At 48.0% G+C, this 19,905-nt stretch overlaps 1 protein-coding gene across 1 annotated transcript in view; it reads right to left on the bottom strand.

Annotated features, from left to right (window-relative positions):
* The window catches only part of Kif26b (kinesin family member 26B), a 403,420-nt gene extending 387,873 nt beyond the window's left edge, over positions 1–15,547 (bottom strand). Inside the window, exons 1-2 of the mRNA XM_021161225.3 lie at positions 14,576–15,547; positions 13,410–13,811 (exon numbers count right to left, since the gene is read on the bottom strand). Of these exons, the coding sequence (XP_021016884.1) occupies positions 13,410–13,811; positions 14,576–14,638 (465 nt within the window). The 5' untranslated portion in view covers positions 14,639–15,547. The remainder of the gene's footprint in view (positions 1–13,409; positions 13,812–14,575) is intronic.
* Between the last annotated feature and the right edge of the window lie 4,358 nt (positions 15,548–19,905).

Here is a 19,905-nt window from a genome sequence, read left to right as displayed (position 1 = left end):
CCCAGTGGCACACTTCCTCCATCACGGCCACACCTCCTAGTCCTTCTCAAGTGGTGCCACTCCCTGATGACACAGCTTTCAAGTACATGAGCCTACAGGGGCCACTCTTATTCAAACCACCACACTCTCACAGAGGGAATACAGGCCCTCATTAAAGAGATTCTAAGCAGCAAGCCAGTCTCTTCTGCCAGGGGAAAGGACACAGAAGAAGAGGGGGAAAGAGTGTGAAGCAGAGAGCAGCCATGAGGAGGCAAGGGCCTACCCCTCAGGCACTCTGAGCACTGAAGGAAATGAGTGGATACAGCTACCTGGCTCACGAATTCCACTGTGCATCCTGAGATAACCATCCTTGCCCCGCCTGTTTCTGACCAGTGATGATAAGTTTGCTCTTTGGGATATCCAGGAGGCCCATGGGCTTTCTACAAGCCTCCAGCGGGCATGCAGGCATTCGGGCATCCCTGCATCCCTTTCCTCTCCAAGGGGCAAAATGACGTTGAGAGCGATGTCTGAGCAAAACCAAGAACATGAGGACAAAGAACTCCTCAAGGACCCCAGAGAGCCAGCCCTCAGACACCTGGCTCTGCCTCAGAGAAGGGCACCTCCTGCCACTGCAGCTTTCTCTTCAGAGACCAAGAGGCCATGTCAATAGGCCAGCACTACTGCCCAGGGCATCACCTCCACCTCCGTAGATCACCAGCTGGCCGCTTCCCCTCACCCAGCAGCGGCTTCATTACCTGTCAGAGGATAGAAATCATTTGTCGTGTTTTTACCCTTTCCTTCATCAAAAATTTTAGAGAATTTAACTTCAAAAAGGAATTCATATGTACTGTGTGCACAAAGGGATGTCTACTGCATGCACGGAACAATCCAAAGGCCAGATACTGATGGATCGCTAGTGACAAGCACTGGTGCGGGTCAGGAGACATGAGTGGGCAAAATATCAGCCGAAACAAATTCTGTGGAAACTACAGTAGAACTCGGAAGCCCGGGGGCCTCTACATGGCCAGTGCGAGCTTCCTAAGCCTCCATTAAACTCCCACCACCTCCTCCTGAACCACCATACAGGGTATGACTGGAATCACTGGAAACTACAAGCACCCTATAAAAAGATAAATTAACTCCCACACAAAGCCTACAACCCTTGGTTTCCTTCCCCTGGTTGATGCCCCATGCAGGAAGCAGAAGGCCCAGTCAGGCATATTAAAACCAGGCCTTTGTATTGAGTTTTCTGCCATGGCTACATACATGCATACATGCATACATGCATACATACATACATACATACATACATACAGCTCATAAAGCTGTCACAGGCCAACCTGCAGCTGCCCCCGGCTTCCTCCCTCAGCCTGTGAGACAGCCCTCCTCAGATGAATGCACTCTTAACTGCACAGCTCACTTTATTAGCTGCCTTGACCTCCAATAAAACTTCACCCTCTTGATATCTGAAACCTGAGACAGGATGTCCACTGAGTCATCAACCTCTGTGATCCATTTAGCACTCTGAAAACACACAGGCACACACACATACACATACCACATGCACGTACACACACAACTCACATATACTCACATCCATACTATAAAAACCACACACGTTATCTCATATCCACATCATATATACTGCATCCACACATCCCATATCCACACCACAAACACACACATCCCACACCCATACCACATATACTGCAATCACCCAGTCACACACAACTCACATACACCTCACACATACACACACACACACACACTTATCTCAGATCCATATCACATATATCACAGACACACACACACCTCTCACATATATACTACATAGGTCACACACATGTGTCACATATGACACACAAATCTTACATACACAACAAATGCATATGCACATGCCAAATATGTATACATAGGCACACACACTACACACATGGACACACATATAGTCTGTCACAAAGCACCCTGGGAATTTCAGACCTAATTGCATCAATAAATTTAGGGGCAAAGGAGGATAATTGAGAGTCCGGCAGCTAAGGGCAGAATCGGCCAAAGGAATGAGGAGAGTCACTTATGCACAGGCCAGAACACTGAGCAAGAGTCTGTCCCTGGGAGGCTCTGCAGGTGCTGTACTTACAGGTACCCAGAGTACACCATGAAACAATGAGGAGTGACAGGGACATCTGCCCAGCACCTGCTGCCCTGGGATATCTCAACTCTACTTCAAGCTCCCAGCCTGCTTTGGGTTCATGTAAGCCAAATGCAGCTTTGCTCTTAATATTAGGCCCCCTCAGTTCTATCTGGATGAAAAGCCAGAATGATGTATTTGAAATAAGAGTTAGCAAAAGAGTCCCCAGGAGGTAGATAATTTAAAGAGACATCCTGGGCTACTGATAAAAAAGAAAAACGGAGTTGAAGGCAACTAAATGGATCCTGATGACCCAGCAGGCTACACTGTCCTTTCCCCAGACTGCAGCATTAAATGTGACAGGAGCCTTAATGGCAGGCCCCGGATGTGCAGGTTGGAAATATGTAAATATTGGCTTAACAGTGGGGATGTGTCTAGACATTTGAAGATGCAAACAGAAAAACAGAAAGGGAAACAAGACGGGGGAGTCCTGGGCAGAAGAGGTTTTAATTTAATGATGATCCCAATGTTTAGAGTCCTCATGTTCATTCCTAAACTACCAAGAGAGAGAAAAGCTCCCCCACGTTATTGCTAAATCCTAATCAATAGTACAGATATTCTTAATATAAATGATAAGCAGCCCTTTCACAGTCCGTTAGGCTGTACTTTCCCTAAAATACTCCTTCCCAAATTGATCTCTTAAAATCAACTGTACTCCTGATTGTCTAAGTTTATTTTGTTTACAAGCAACAGAGGAGACAGCAAATGGGGAGGGAGGGGAATGAGGTGTCAAGTATAAAGGCACACTTCTGTAACCAGAAGCAGTGGCAGGAAGGTCACCAGTCAGGGCTACATAGCAAGACCCTAAAATACAACAAAACAAAAACAAAAACATGCACAACGGGTCTGAGCACAAGCTCAGCCCAAGAGTGTGCACTCAGCATATTCGAGGCCCAGGGTCCCATGCCCAGCACAGAAAGAAGCAGGCAAACCTTATCCATCTATGGCACCTTCACCAGAGCTCTATGGCATGACAGTCTGCTAAGTAGTTTCAGGCTCTTGGCTTAACCAAAACCCCATCTAAGATGTACCAGGCCTATCCTTCTGGGATTCAAGTGAAAGACTCTCTCTAGCTTTGCAGAGACTCGTGGACTTGGGGGAGAATACTGCTCACTCCCATTCTCAGTCTATGGGAGAAATCTGCCCAACATTCAGAGGTCATGGATTGGATGCTCAATACCAAAGGAGGAAAGAAAAGGAGATAAAGGAGGAGGAAGAGGAGAAAGAGGAAAAAGCAAAGAAAGGAGAGGCAGGGAGAGGGTATGGGAGAGAGGGAGGCAGAGAGACGGAGACAACCAACTATCCTAAGATCCCAATGCTAACTCTGCTGGAAACCACACTACCTCCATGACCAGACAATGCAACTCACCTATCTGGAATTGCACCAACCTCTGGGACTTACAACACCTGCTACAAACACACAACTGAGCCAGTAGATTATTTTTCTTGAACAGCGGTGATTGGTAGTGGGTCCCCAAATTTCATGGTTTATTCTCTGAATAACCTTTTCAGTTAAATAGCCCAACAGCTCTCAGCCACTGCCCTTTTCATTTTGGCCTCTTGTCAGGTACCGAAGAGGTCTCCCATTGCTGCATGAAGCCACCCCACCCCATGGAGTCAGGGGAGGGGGCCAACGATATACCTCAAAGGCAGCCATTAGACATAAATTGGCAGCGTTTCTTAGGAGCGTGTAGCTGCTCATCACAGCTGATTAAAGAATAGAATTACACCATACACACACCTCAACAGCCTCAGCTACTGTGTTAGCCTAGGAAAAAAAGAAAAGTCTTCCATTAAGCAATTACAAATCTCAGGCATCACTCAGAGGAAATAAAAGAATCATTAAGCTTTAAAAAAAATCTATATTTTGAAGAGCAGATATTTGTAACGATCTTCAAAGATCTGAGAGGCTTGCTATGTAGGGAGCTAAAACAGCTTTCCAAATCTTGATGGTCGGCAACAGTACCGACCAGCAATCAGGAATGAAGAAGGAAAATAACAAGAGCCGCAATTTAGTCCGTGACACTCTCAACACCCTCAGATACAGTCCTAGCAGTCGCTTGCTCAGTTCAGAGCCTCCCAGTCTGTCTGCCACACTCAGGGCATGTTCTCCCTTTATATTAAGGTTTACGAGGGCCCAGCCTTCCTTGTCCACTCTGACTAACAGCTGCTACCAGTGTGGGAAATGTGGCCAAGTGGAGGAGGGTGTCGTCTCTATTTCCAGCCATCTTCACAGGGTCTGGCTGGAATCAATGTGACAGAATCAGCAAAATAAAACTGCAAAGAAAACTGTCTGAGAAAGATAAAACCGGATTGGAAAGCAGATAAGTTGAATTCCTGGTGCTGGATAGGTTGGCATGCATCATTCACAGTCCTTGAAGGAAATCTGTTCCCTTCATTCACCACAGCCCAAAATGCCAAACGCCACTGCTGTACTCCTCCCTGTGGGCCTCGGAGTGGGGCAGGGGCTCTCAGGAGGGATTTCCATCTATGACAAAGACTCCCAATTCATATTGATGGCAACTGGGCTATAAGGAGTAGCCACCTTCGCCACCTGAGCACCTGAACTGTTCCCAGGGAGAGAGATGCTTACAGGTGAATGAATGTGGGGGGGGGGGGGGGGCAGGGGAAGAGGGGTTCAAGGAATGGGGAAAGAGTCGAATGACTCCGTTTTCTCCAGAGCTGTATCTCTGTCTCCATGTTGGTGTCAGGGTCATTAATAACAGAAGGGGAGGATGGAAGGAGGGCACAAGGAGATTGGCTTTCACTGTATTCAAGTCTTCCAGGAAAGTCTTTGGAGTCTAAGAACACAAGATGGTGGCTCAACATTATCTTACAATCACGTGACCTTTGCTAACCCTAACCCTAACCCTAACCCTAACCCTAACCCTAACCCTAACCCAAGTAGCCTGCCCCTGGTCACAACTAAATAAGGCTGGTTTTGTACCAGAGTCTGCTGATCTCGGGTTGCATTTTAATAACATAAAAGACCATCAGGAATGGCACCCCTCATAACCTTGCAGTTGAGATGCTGCAAATATCTAAGTTCTCCATCCACCACTGGACACACTGACACTCACTACCTTTCTCCAAGATGCCGAAAACTGTTCAAGCCAAGATTTCCCATAACCTCCTAGTAGCCAACTCCATGGACATTTGAGTCTGTGCCTACTTGATTCCTTCAAAGTTCAGGGCTTACCATCATCCTGAAAATTCTTACTGTTTGGTTTCCATGATGCCATATGCTCTCCCCTACTTTTTGTCTCCCTCTTTTCTAACCTGGGCTGTCTTCTTAATGCCTTGGGCTTCCTGTTCCTTCGAGGCCAATGCTTATGATTCATGCTCAGTTTACTAATGTGCCTACCTCAGATACACAGAGCTCATACCATCTGTGTATTCATTTCACAGCCTTTTTCCTTGTTGCAACTCCAAGATCCAAGTCTCTACATCCAAACCCACCCTAGAGACCCCAGCTGGACCCTAGAGAATGCAGTTGCACCCTAAAGACACCAGCTGGACCCTAGAGACACCAGCTGGATCCTAGAGACTCCAGCTGGCCCCACTGGACAATTTAACCTCGAACTCTAGATAACTCCAACAAGTTCTGTTACACATAGCCACTCCAACCCCCAGTAGCAAACTCTACTGTGTTATTAATGTGTTAATACCAGTGTTCTCTATCTGATGCGTGGAGAATGAATACTTCCTGTGCCTTATATGAGCACCCATTATGCAGAAATCATGTCTTTCCTAACACCTCATTCATATCACTATCACTTCAATTCAGTCCCCATAATTCAGCCATACCCATTACACACACACAGAGAGAGAGAGAGAGAGAGAGAGAGAGAGAGAGAGAGAGAACAATACATCACTTAAGTTCTCCAGTGTATGTAACCCCCTTCGCCCTTCCCTCTACCTGGAACATCTCCGCTTCAGTATGTTCCTATCCGACCCATCTTTCTAAAGTCATTTCCTACCCACCCCCTAAACTTCCTGAGCAATTCAATTTCTCTCTTGATATGCCGCAGTGTGACTCTCGTGGTGTCTGTCTCTAAGAGCAAACTGTGTATTGCTCCAGGCAGGAATTTTAATACTTTTTCATATTTTATTTATAATATGTTATAATACTACACTGGTACATGAATGAGAATCAGAAATGATCATTGGTATATGACTATCAAAGGACAAAACAATAAATAATGTATTATCAAGTTGAATCCAGTGGCATTTTTTTAATGCAGTACGACTGAATCGGCTTGATAGCAGGAATTCAAGGAGAGCTCATGACCAGGAAAACAGTGATGATGATTTGCATTAGAAGTCCTTGGTAGGGCTGCACAGATGGCTCAGTGGTTAAGGCCACTGGCTGCTCTTCCAGAGTTCCTGAGTTCAATTCCCAGTAACCACATAGTTGCTCAAAACTACCTATAATGAAATCTCATGCTCTCTTCAGGCATGCAGGTGTACATGAGGATAAAGTACTCAGACATTTCTTAAGTCATTATTATTATTATTATTATTAAAGAACTTGGTAGGTTATGGTACCTGTTCCTTAGATGGTTCAGTCAGTGAAACCCGGCCCTGCAAGGATAAGAAGCTGAGTTTGAGTAAAGCACCCAGGCACAGTGGCAGGCGCAGGCCTGTAACCTCAAACCTGGTAAGGCAGGTGCACGCCTGTAACCCCAGGCCTGGGAAGACAGAAGCAGGAGGCTCCACTGTCAGTCCAGCAGAGCTGATGAGCTTTGGAATGAGAGACCCAGGCTCAAAACCTAAGTCAGAAAGAGACTAAAAAGGACACCTAACATTGACCTTGACCTCTGACCCTCCTCACCCTCTCCCACACACGGACACATCATAAGGCACTAAACAAAGTGGAAATGTCTGAGGAATATTTGCCTGCAAAGGCTGGGAGTGCAGCAAAAGTCCGCTGTTTATAATACTTAGTATTTAGCTCTCTGACCCAATGGGAGATCTTCTGGGTATATAATGAACTGTATAGATCAATTTCTTGTTTTCTAAAATATTGATCTGTTCAGTTTTCCCCAAATATTTTAATAAAACACCCATTTCCCCACCACTGGTTAAAGACACTACTACAATCACAGACCAAATTTTCAGTTGTACTTAGGACAACTCCTATATTTTGTTTTCTGTTGAATATTTTTCTATTTCCTGTGTGCCAACACTACACCATTTAATTATTAAAAATTAAAATAATTAATAAGAAGAAGCTTTGCAATGTGTTTGGTAGGGATAGACCTTAGCTACATAGTGAGTTCAAGACCAAATGGAACACTTTTTCAAAAACAAAAAGAATAAAAGTTTAGTTAAGGAAGTAAAGAGAATCCCTCTGATGGATGCCTTTCTACTCATAATTCAATGGCCATTTTTCTTCAGAGGGGTTTCTTGAGAAGGCCCAAAGACAACAGCCAGAAGGATGACATATGCACACTGATATGATGATGTTTCGATAAACATTCCAAACAAAACTAAGGACCCCAGATGTGTCCCACCTTCGGCACCTTTACCAGTGGATGTAATGATGAGCTCCTTCACGCTGATGCCCAGAAGTGAGGAAGTTCACCAGAGTGCCCACTCAACGAGGAGCTCCGCAACCCAATGGGACCACTCAACAGGCTATAAGGAAAGGAAGGGTGCCTATGAACTGACAATGGTAAAATAATACTGAAGGGAAGGGAGACCCCACACCACTCGCCAGCTTGGGTAATCTCTGGGGACAGAGTGGCAGGGAAGGCTAATGTATGCATGCGACCCTGAGTATCCAGTTATAGGCTCCTTTTCTTGGGTCAGGGTGTTATGTGTGTAAGTGTACATGCATGTGTATGCGTGTGCTATGTACATGTGTGTGACTGACTATAATAACCACAAAAATCACCTATTACTCCAAGACAAAGAAATCACACGCTATCTTTATTTGGCTATGAGACTGTCTGTCAATCTTGGCACACTGCTGAGTCAATAACTGTCAATCATCCATCATTGCTCTCACCATCGTGTTATCAGCAGATGATTGGTATGGTCTGGGACACCAAAGAGCAACTGACCTAAATTTTAATTGGCTTAATCATTACAAACCCTGACAAACTACTAGCCTCAGACATTTAAGAATCACATTTGTCATGTAATAATCTTGTCTAGAATGGGGGTGGGGGTGATTACTAGCCGGGGAATCTTTCAAATGAATTAAGTCACTCCCAAAACTGACCATGTTGGTATCATTCTTAAAAGTCTAGCAAAATGAAATGTTGAGGAAGAGATTGGGCTCTGCCTGGCTCCACTGGGAATGTTTTGATAAACTCTGGAGATGGCTCTGAGGGTCTTAAATGATAATTGCTCCAGGACTTCTCCATCACTGTTGGTAGGTATCAGCTGTTCCTTTATTTCAAAGAACCAGAAGACAAGAAGGGGCACTGTGAAATCCTGTCTTCTGGAGATACCATGGTTATCAACCGTGAACTCAGAGCAGCTGTGACTACCTGCCCAGGACTTATACAAGGCCAAGACTGACAGAATCCAGGCATCAACTGAGGTAGATGATCTCAAAGCTCTCCCTCATACTAGGGAGCTGTTGGCAGTGCGTATTGCTAGGGAAGGAGGAATGTGGCTGCTGGTAGGCTTCCCATGCTCCGGTGGATGGCCCCACAGCCAAGCACATATGGGCAGCACTGACTGGACTTGGTGGTTGTCAAAATAAATAAATAAAAGAGGGTGTTGAGTTTGGGATGGGACTGTGTTGGGGAGAGGAAAAGAGTGGAGAGCTAACGGGAGGCAAATATGATCACATCCCACTGCACATGCATTTGAAAATGAGGGGGAAAGCTTGCACACATGCCTGTGTACCACTTGTGCCTCCAGAGCCCCGAAGAGTGTTGGAGCCCCCCTGGAAATGGAGTTATAGACAGCTGTGAGCTGGAAATTGAGCCCCTGTCCTCTGGAAGAGCACCCAGTACTCTTAAACATGGAGCCATGGTTCTAGTCACCCTGCCGCCTACCCCCAGTAAGGAAATGTTTTTTAAATACTTTCTAAATGAAAAGGATTCTGAAGGTGCTTTTTAAAGAAGTGTTCTTAGAATAAGGGAAATTTGTCTGGAATTCCTTCGTTAGAAATATTAGTAAATATTTCAAATGTAAAGTCTAGTTTATCTATACAGAATACTACAATGGCTTTAGGAGGTTACTTTTAAATGAAGTTATTTTTCATATTCCTTCCTCTTTTGGAACTGGCAAAATACAGAAATATTTATTTATATCTCCCGAAGTCTAGACTTCCTTGGGCTCTGGCTATTTAGAGCTCACGTTTGGTGTTTTTAACCCGGCAGACATTCTTCTCTTTCATCCCTGTTATTCCTGGGTCACCCTTCTCAGGATGTCTGGCTAATCTTGCTGATATTTCTGGGGCATAGATGGAGTCAGAATATGTGACTGAGGAGAAAAAAAGTCAGACAGGACCGTAGTTCTGGACCTTTCTCTTACATAAGAGATTTTCTTTTGTGAGTATGGAAATGAGCAGATGTCAGATAACCTTTGCCCAACCTGGAACATTCCTGCTTTCTCCAGGGAATTTCCTCAGGCCGATGTGCCGTGGGCTTTCCACAGTCAATTCAAAGGTTCTGTCACAGCTATCAGAATGATCTAGGTTAGCTCAAAAAAAGGAGAGGTTCGTTCCTTGGCTGCTCTTTCTGGCTCGGTGCCTTGACTGTCTATAAAAACGGGAAAGGCGTGCTCACCACGATGCAGGAAGTGTTTTATATTTACACAGTGAAACATGACAGTGGGAAGAGGACAACCCTCACCTAAAGACCCAACACTTTTTCCACAGCCCCACTCTTCTGTTCTATCTGAGCACTTCCACTTAACCAACGCCAAAAAAGAAAGGTTATAAACTGGCAAGCACTTTCTTACTGAGGCAGTAAAAGTCAATCAGAAGAGTTTACAGCCTGACACCAGGATGGCACATCTCCTTGCCCAGTTCAGTTGCAAGAGAAGATGAATTCAGAGCAGAGTTTTCACTTTCTGGGTTTTGAGATAACCTGCAACAATCAGGTTTATGGCTGAATCTGCCTCTTCTTCTGATGCCCTCTCTAGAAAAATCAAGTTACTACCATCACCATCTTTCTCTCTTCTTGCTTCTGTCAACATTATCATCCTTTACCCGGCTACCTACCCAGCTACATCCAAGTCTCATAATGGTCTAACCTGAAGCCCTATCCTCCAGTGGTCATAGAACTGGTCTACCCAGAAGCCCAGAGCCCAGTCTTCCAGACGCCATACACTCTCAGGCATGCTGAGACTCAGAGCAACTCTTGGAACACCAAAGGCAGTCTTCAATCTGAGGGGGCATCCAGATGCCCCTCCAGAGGCTGTCTAATACTTCATCATCCCACCTCACCCAACTGTCCCCAAGATAAATGGAGGGCAACTCTCTAGAGCTCGCTACCAGCGATGAGCATGTTGAGGGAAATCATCTGACAGCAGAGGGATGAAGAAGTGAACTCATCACATTAGAACGTGAACGTGGGCATTACAGCATCCTGATTCTGTAAACCTTAACCCCAGGATATTGTCTACTACATAAATGTCAATTTCATCTCTCTCTCTCAGAAGAACAGAAGCACTTTTTGAACCTCGCCTTGTGACATAGACACTCCAACCATCTGAACCATTGGTTTTCCACTGCTGTGTTGATGGGAACGTTAAGGATGGGATGAAATTCTAAAGATTTAATTAAAAAAAAAACATATTGTATTAAAATGTGAAACTGAGTCACTAAGATTGCAAAATAAACCAGGGGGGGGGGGAAGCCAAACCCATTCTTAAGTAACGGATTTCAGGACCTGCTCTTCTGCCTCTGACTTCTGAATGACTATGCAGAAGGTTTTCATACTACCTAATACGATTTAATACTCTATTTGTGAAAATATTCCCCAAATATGGTTAAGCATCTTAAGTGAATTATGAAAATGGCTTTTGCTAATTATCCCTCAAAAACATGTCTTTATCTTCCCAGACTCTTGTTCTCCGGAGCGAATTACACGTTGGGGTCACAATGACATCCCTTATTCTACTGGAACTTAACTCTTTCAGGGCCTGCAGGCTACGGAGGTTCCGCTCATCAATCAGCACTTGCAGTTTGTTCATAAGCTAGCACTGAGAAGAAATGCCTTGTCTCCACTGGACAGGACCCACCACGCAGAGGGCACCAGACAACGTGGCATTTGTTCGATTACAATGCTGCAAACATTATAGATGTTATAGAAATTGTATCTAATTAGAAGGTGACAGCGCCTACCATTTACACGATCCCCGAAGTTATCCTTCCCAAAGACAATCAGTAGGTAGTTCATATTAAGGCTCCGTAGCTCACTTGCTATCAATGAGCTAACCCGAAGCATCCTTATTCCTGGCTAAACCCTGCAATGCTAACGTCTTGATGCAACTCTGCAACTGGGTATGATGTTCTAATGTGTGACCATCTAATCAGTGACCAGCCCCAGACTCACAGCTCTCCTCTCAATGCCCCTGGATCATATAGAGCACTGAGCCTCGGCCTGTCCAGGACTTGGCTGCATCCGGAGCCATCGCTCCCTCTACAACATGATCATGGATCACAGAGCACTGAGCCTCAGCCTGTCCAGGACTTGGCTGCATCCGGAGCCATCGCTCCCTCTACAACATGATCAGTTTCACATCACTTTAATTTCATCCAATAAATAAAATCTGAACATTTATGGCACTGCCTTCTAAGCAGTGTGAAATGAACTTTCCAGGTGGCTTTAACAAAAACAAAGCCCCCCCCCCCGTAAACGACCCCATAAATCACCAAGCATGCGCGTGCAGTTAAGCTTCAACCTTTGTTTCTTCCTGTCTGTGTTCCTTCACCCCTTCCCTTTTTTAGGATAAACAACAACATGAAGAACTCCTATGAGCATGTGACTTCGATGTTCTGAGATAATTTTGGTGGCCTGTGACTTATTAGGATTACAAATATCAGCCACTGTCACATCTCAAGCATCTGGATCTCTCAAATCTGTATCCATCAAGCCTCTCTCACCCCCATTCCACAGTCCCTTCTTTGCAACACTTGACACAGACAAGAATACATGATGGACTGCGGATTCATCAGAAGATAAGCTCTCCTCAGAGAAGGATAGCGTCCACGAGGACCTGATGTCTCAGGGGCTGCACTTTGAACGGGGTGGGAAATCAAGTAATATTAATGGGAAAAAAGAAGCTAGGTCTGTGTTTGCGGAAAGGCGTTAAATCAAGACAGTGTAGCGTGTAAGACTGAGAGAGGATCCTGGCCCTGAGATTTACTCTTGCCGTGTCCAGGAAGATTAATGAAGGAACGACAAAAATGCCAAATTGACAATAACCCAGAGTTAATTATTCTCGAGATTAAGTTCTAGATTTATAAAACCAATTCTCCCGGGAGCGACTTTTCCCGTTTTAAATTTTACAGCAGTCTATGGCTGGCTGTGTAATTGAAGCCTGGTATACAAAACATCCATGTGTGTGCGTGGATAAGCAGAAGAGGCAAGCAGACGTGGCTACTCCTAAGCCCTGCTATTCGAAATCACAATATTTCATTTCAAAAGTCACAAAAAATATAAACCAGAAAATGTCATTGAGCAGTGTCAGCAACCTCCCCCAGTAATGCGGTTTTCTTGATGTTTCTCTCGAACCACTGATAAAAACTCTTTGAAGTGGATGAGTAAATATTATCATGTGATAGTACTTGGACCCAACTGTGCAAATACAACTGCATTGTGTTCCGCTCTGGGGGCTCCAGGCCGGTCGAACCACGCAGACGGGGTTGCAATGGAGGAACCAATGTGCTTATTAAATAAGCCCAGGAGCAGGTCAGGATGTAGCTCAGCTCTTACAGCGGGCCACCTTTTAATCTTCCTCACTTAGACACATGGAGTGTTAAGAGAGAAATGCTGGCTTTGGAAAATATGTTTCTGTGAAGCAGGGAAGGTAGAGTCACAAATAAGCCATTGGAACCTGGAACTCGCAGCAGTTGGCTGTTACTGCCCCCTTTGGCATGCTGCTGCAGAATCGAAGACAGGGTAGGGAGAACCCTTATGGCTAACCCACTGGGGGCATCCCCTGGCGCCGCGAAGCTGGGTGCTCAGCTAGGGGCCTTACACCCGGGCGCCTCGAGGCAGCTTCCTAAGGTGGGGCGCAGCTTCCCGCAGAGCACCCCGCAGTAGCTCACCTTGCCCGGGAGGGGTCCCGGCAGCAGCAGCTTGAGAGCCTGCCTCTTCAGCTCCACCAAGCGGGCGTTACAGTTCTCGCACCAGACGCCGCGGTCAGAGCCGGGGGAGGAGCCGCCGCCGCTGCCCGAGCCAGGGGAGCCGGTGCCAAAGCCCGGTGAGCCGCCCAGGGAGCCGGGCGAGCTGGTACCAATGCCCGGAGATGCGGGTCCCGGAGAGCCGGTGAAGGAGCTCGGGGACGAGGTGCCCGAGCCCGGGGACGGGGTGCCCGATGAGCCCAGCGCAGAGCCTGCTCCCTCCGGGGTGGGCCGGCTGCCGGCGCGCGACTCCTCGTAAGCCTTGCGGTACCAGCTCTCAGGAGAGCAGGGCGCTGAGGGCTTGGTGGGCGAGCACATTTCGTTCACCTGCGGGAGAGACGCGCGGCGTCAGGCCCTGTAGAGCCACTGGTCCCCTGTGCGGCGGAGGGCTGGGGGCGGGGGGGGGGTCGCCGTCCTGCCCGCACTGATGCAAACCTGCCCTCCATCTATCTCCATCCTTCAAGTGACCAATCCTTAAGGAAGTCCTGTCCCACCCACCCTCGCCAGAGTGACCGCACGCAGGTCCCCCTCCATTCCTCCTGGGGTCAGCACAAGAGCTTGCGGGGTGTGGATATCCTGCAGCTTCTGCGAGAACACCCAGAAATCCAGCGCCCTACTCTTTCAAACCGGGTACCCACCCCAACAAGGGCCTAGGTACACAGTCCTAGAACACCCTATCGCAGGGTGCGTGACTGTGACTTCTGGATGTTTACTCATTCGGGGAACAGCCCCCACCCCAGGTCCTGCAGGTAAAGCAAACGGGCTCCCCGCTCCGGGGCAGCGATCCGAGGGAAGAGCAGAGGAATTCCTGGGAAACGCTCCCCCTCGACTTAACTCTGTCTGCAAGTCCCGAAATACTGCAAAAGTTAAGGGTGTGAGGAAAGGGAGGAATCAAGGGCTGAAGACATTTCCCGTAGCCAGGCGAGCTGCAGACCCGCCTCCATGCACGCACGGCCCCGCCGGCCGTGGGGACGCCGGTGCACCCGAGAGCTGGGGACCCTGCATCCGCCGCCGGCTCCCGGGAAGCAGAGGACACCCACTCAGATGAGTCCCTGGAAACGCATCTCCGCGTGGACACCGCCACAACTTACCCCGTATTTCTTGCCCCTGGTGGAGACCGCAAGCCTCTCTTTATTTCCGGCTACCGAATTCATGGTGGCTCTTCCAGAGGAAAGGGTCTAAATGTTCCCACAAGGCTACATCCAAAAGGTCTGCCAACCCAGACGCGTCCCCCCTCGTGGTAGGGGTTGGTCCTCAAGTCAAGATTTCTTAATGGGGGGTTGGGAAGAATGAAAGCAAATGGACCCCAGAAGTAATAGCACCAATTTGCAGGAAAGGTTGGAACGGCTGGTGGTTCTCAAATAATGGGTCTTCTCATCTCTCTGCCTCCTCCAGCCACGCGTCCTCTCTTCGCGGTCACATCCAGATCGCTAGCATTTTCCTCCACCCGGCCAGCGCGCATTCTCCTCTAGCGGGGCCGAAAAGGAGGAGGACGGCGGCGAGGACGTAGGGAGGCTGCAGGGAAGGTGGGCGAGCCCTCGCCGAGCCGAGCCGGCGGTGGGAACTTGCCTCCTTCCCCGAGCTCGCTAACTGAGTTCAAAGAAATTCTCCCAAAATATAAGGATCCAGACTCGGGGAGGAGCCACGGCGTGTCGCCGAGCCAATATGCGCCGTCCCGTTTTCTCCTGACAGTTGCGCGCAGGGCAGGGAGAAGGTGGATGTACGCGACCGGAGAGCAGCCGGCGGTCAGGACGCCTGTGTCCGACCGGGAGCAGCGCGGAGCCTAGGGAACCTCAGCCCCGCCGCCTCGGAGCCCGCCGGGCCGCCGCCGCCGCCGCCTCGCCTGCCGCGATCCATTTACGGCGCGGCGCTCGGGCCTGGCATCGCCAGGCGCAGCCGGGGCGGGGGTGGGGTCGTAAATCTGGCTCCGGGCGGGGAAGTTGCTGGCGAGGGGCCCACAGCCCGGGGCTCCGGTGCTATCCACCGCGCGAGCCTGTAGCTCGGAGCCGGCCGAGCTGCGCTGAAACGCAGCACCCAGGCCTCCCCGCCCCCCTCCCCGGGAGCTGGTCTCTTCCTGGCAAGGCGTGCAGGTCTGCCTTTGAAAAGCCGTGCAAACGGATTGAGTCACAAACAAGTCCGCAAACAGGCCGGGGCCAACCCCCCGCCCTTTGTTCTCCCAGACCTGCCTGGCAAACCTTGTCTTGATTCGCCCTCCTAGCCCCAGCGGGCCAGGGGACCCTCCTCCCCTGGACCCCGATTTGAGCACCGGGAGCCTTGAGCCCCCCTCCAGGCGCCCGCCAACCGGCCCAAGTCCCTGTTAATGATGGGAAAACCTCCCGAGACCCGCACAGGTGAGCCCGAGACCCAGCCTGTAGCTGCCAGGCTGGGGAAACTGAGGGATTGGCCGCGCCGAACGCGCGCGGAAGGACTGCGCGGGCCTGGAGAGGGGGTGTGGCGCGAGCTGCTCGACCTCGGGGACTGGGATCGTCCCCTCGCCCCTTTGCACGGTTGCCTGCCAGCACCCGGACCTGTGGGATCTCCAGAGCACCCAGCTGTCGCCCGCTGTCTGATTCCCGTCCCCCGCCCGGCGCAGCGCCCGGGAGCGCAGGAAACCGGCGTACGCCGGGCTCCACACGTGGCTGCTCCGGGGTGTCATTTTTCATTTCCCGGGAGGACATTTCTTCTGGTGTGCCGGCAGGTCTATTTTGTTGTGACCTTTAATTAACACCCCGCGAGACGCCTCCTGCGGGACCAGCCGGGCGAGGAGATCACGTGTGGTGTAATGGCATCTGGGTACCCCGGAAAGACCTGGCCTGGGGCTAGGCGAGGGCAGGAGGACATTTCGGGCTTCCCTAGTCGCTGTCTTCCTTCAACATATGCAAGAGAAAGGAGGGGGCAGAATACAACAATTGGGGTGCTAGAACCCGGGGCAACGCCCCCCTCCCCATCTTGTCTTCCTGTGAGAACCTTCGGCGCCTCCGGGCACAGCCATTCCCGCCCAGCGCCCTCTGCAGCCCGTGCACCCCGGATATTTCATAGCCTCTAAAGCGAGGCGAGAAGGTCAAAATGAAGATGTTGAGAGCACTGTGGAAGTTTCCATTACGTTTCTACTTCTAATTTCAACGCGATCATATCTGCCAAAGACCTTAGAGGGACTGGTAGCCCCCAGGCAGCCCAACTGCAGCCGCATCTGTATTCTGCCTCGGTGCCGCGGAAAATATCGTCGCCATTAGCTACGCGCGGCTTATCAGCCTCAAAGCAGCATGTGGCCGGGTGAAATGGACGAGCCCGTGAAGCCCGAAGTGGGAAAGATGGGGTGTCGAAGGGGGAGCCATTGCGGAGCTGCACGATTCGTCCTGAAGAATGATGAGCCCTGAGATCTGATGTGCATCTCAAAGTATCTTCGGTCCCCGGCGTTTGATGGGCTCGGAGCGCCCTCTGTTGGTGAAATTTTATAGATGGCGGCTCCTCAAGAGAGTTGATGTAGAATCTACATACAGTGAAATGCATAAAATTTAAGTGTAAAATTCCATGAGTTTCTATAAATAAATACATACATGAATATATATATATGCAATCTAGTATAGTCCCCAAATTAAGATGTAAATTCTTCTCACTGAACCGCCCCCCTTCCCAGCAGTCCCACCCCACATTAACAATTAGCAGTTACTATTCCGGCTTCCATCACCACAGTTCACTTTTGACTGATCTTGATTTTTTTTTTTTTTTTGGTCTAGAGAATCCGAATATCTTTTGTGTTTGGCTTGACATGGTTTGGGGTTTCCTGTTACTGTTTGCATGGGTCTGTTTCCTATTTTGCTGTCTTACATGCCTCCCCCCCCCCACCTTTCTTGTTAATTGAATAATGTCTTTATATTCTCTAGTCCTTTGACTGAGTCCCTAGCTCTAATGACTCTCATATGAATCTTTGACTTAGCCTGGGCTGTTCAGAGGTAGCATGGCAGACTTCACTAAAATGTACACTTTTGGCAGTCCCAAGTCCATTTTACCTCTGTCCTTTGAGCTAATGGTTTAAATCTATACGTTAAAAAAAATCCTCAATATGATTGTTTAAATTATGTGTTAAACAATCTGTCTTCCCATAGAACTATGAAAATATGGTTTTGTTCATATATTTACCCAGGTTTTTTGGTTGGTTGGTTGGTTGGTTGGTTGGTTTTGGGTTGTTTGTTTGTTGCAAGTTTGGATTTTTCTCCTCCTGGGGAACCAAAATTCCAATTAAATTCTTTTCTCTCAGCCTGGAGAACTCCCTTTAGCCTGCCTGCCTGCCTGCCTGTCTTCCTTTCTTTCTTTCTTTCTTTCTTTCTTTCTTTCTTTCTTTCTTTCTTTCTTTCTGATTTATTTGTGTTTATTTTATGAGTATAAGTGTTCTTGCCAGGGTGTGTGAGAGAGAGAGAGAGAGAGAGAGAGAGAGAGAGAGAGAGAGAGAGAGAGAGAAAGAGAGAGCCATATGCACAACGGGTGCTTGCAGAGGCCAGAAGATGGTTACCAGATCTGGAGCTGCAGATTGTGAGCTGTCATGTGGGTGCTGGGAACTGAACCCGGGTCCTCTGCAAGAGGACCCATCTCTGACCCATCTCTCCAGCCTCTCCTTGTGGCAACAAATACTCTCAGATTTGCTTATCTGCCTTGCCTCTCCATTTAAGGACTCGATTAGCTGGATGTAGAATTCTCAGTGGTACTTTTAGTGTTTTTAGAACGACTTCTCTGCCTTCGTCCTGGGTAGAGGCGACCTGTCATCGTCGTGGGTGTTCCTTGGTCTGGTATGTGCTCCTTTTTTCCCTGGGTGCTTTGAAGATCTCTTTACAGTTTTCTTTCTTGGGAGTTTGACGAAGATGCTTCTGGGTGTGGATCTGTGTTCATTCCACTGAGAGTTTGCTAGAATTTCTAGAACCTGAGAGTGTGTATTAGTTATTAGTTATTAGTCACTATTCTGTTGCTATGACAAAATACCCTGAACAAAGCAACTTTAGAAGGAAGAGGGGTCATTTTGGCCTATAGTTTCTGAGGAAGTTATGGGGAAGGCATGGTGGTGTGAACAACACATTTCATTCGCACCCAGGAAGCCGAGAGAAAAGAAGTGAGGCCAGCCCACAAAGCCTCAAACCCTCCTCCCCACCCCCAGTGATGCCTTTTCTCCAGCAAGGCTCCACTTTTAAAGGTTCTATAACCTTCCCAAACAGTGGCACCAACTGGGGATCAAGTGTTTAAATACATGAGCCAATGGAGAGCGTTTCTCATTCAGTTGACCATAAAGTTGATCTATAAAATTTTCACCAAGTTTGGGACATTTTCTTTTTTCTTTGTTTTAGGTATTTTCTTCATTTACATTTCCAATGCTATCCCAAAAGTCCCCCATACTATTCCCCCCCCCTCACACTCCCCTTCCCCCCCCTCCCATTTCTTGGCCCTGGCATTCCCCTGTACTGAGGCATATAAAGTTTGCAAGACCAATGGGCCTCTCTTTCCACTGATGGCCGACTAGGCCATCTTCTGATTCATATGCAGCTAGAGACACGAGCTCTGGGGGGTAACTACTACTTATTCAAATCTTTTTACCACCCCATTCTGTGTCTTTCTGTCTTGCTGGGACTCCAATAGTGTATATGTTGTCCTCATATTCTTGGGTCATGACACATGGGTTACTGGCTCACTTTGGGCATATTCTCCCTGTTCTACAGGCCAAATCATTTCCATCGATCCATTATATGTCAACTAGCTCTTGCTTCTGCTGTTTAACCACTTGTAGAGAGAGTATCTTAGGTATGTATGGATGTAACGCCTGTCAATAATAAATCTGATCGCCTATGGGTTAGGCAGAAAATAGAAGGTGGGACATCTGGGAGGCAGAAAGAATTCTGGGATAGAGCCAGGTAGGAGATTCACTCTGAAAGATGTGAGGAGCCTAATATTTGATACCTGAGCACAGGTAACCAGCCATGTGGCAGTGTGCATATTAAGATAAATGTGTTAGCTTAAGTTATGATTCTTGTCAGAGAAGATCCTAGCTAAATGGCCAAGGTATTTGTGAATATATTTTGAGTCTGAGTCTTATTTCTGGGAACATGGGGTTAGGAGGTAGAACCAGGCCCCTAAATTCTACTCTGGTGGACATTTCCCCTGTGTGTGTGTGTGTGTGTGTGTGTGTGTGTGTCTGTGTCTGTGTGTCTGTGTGTCTGTGTGTGTGTGTCAGTGTGTATGTCTGTGTGTGTGTGTCTGTGTGTGTGTGTGTGTACCTGTGTATGTATGTATATGTGTGTGCCTGTGTCAGTGTGTATCTGTGTGTATGTCTGTGTCTGTGTGTGTCAGTGTCTGTTTTACTTAAATTCTTTAACATAGAATAATTTCATTTTACCCTTCCTTTGTTAGGGTAGCTCTATTTCCCTTACAACTAATAAAA

The sequence above is a fragment of the Mus caroli genome, unplaced genomic scaffold (assembly GCF_978045245.1).
Source record: "Mus caroli unplaced genomic scaffold, Mus_caroli_1 scaffold_1, whole genome shotgun sequence".
Lineage (NCBI taxonomy): Eukaryota > Metazoa > Chordata > Mammalia > Rodentia > Muridae > Mus > Mus caroli.
The sequence above is the reverse complement of the archived record's forward strand: the minus strand, read 5'-3'. Positions and strand labels throughout refer to the sequence as shown.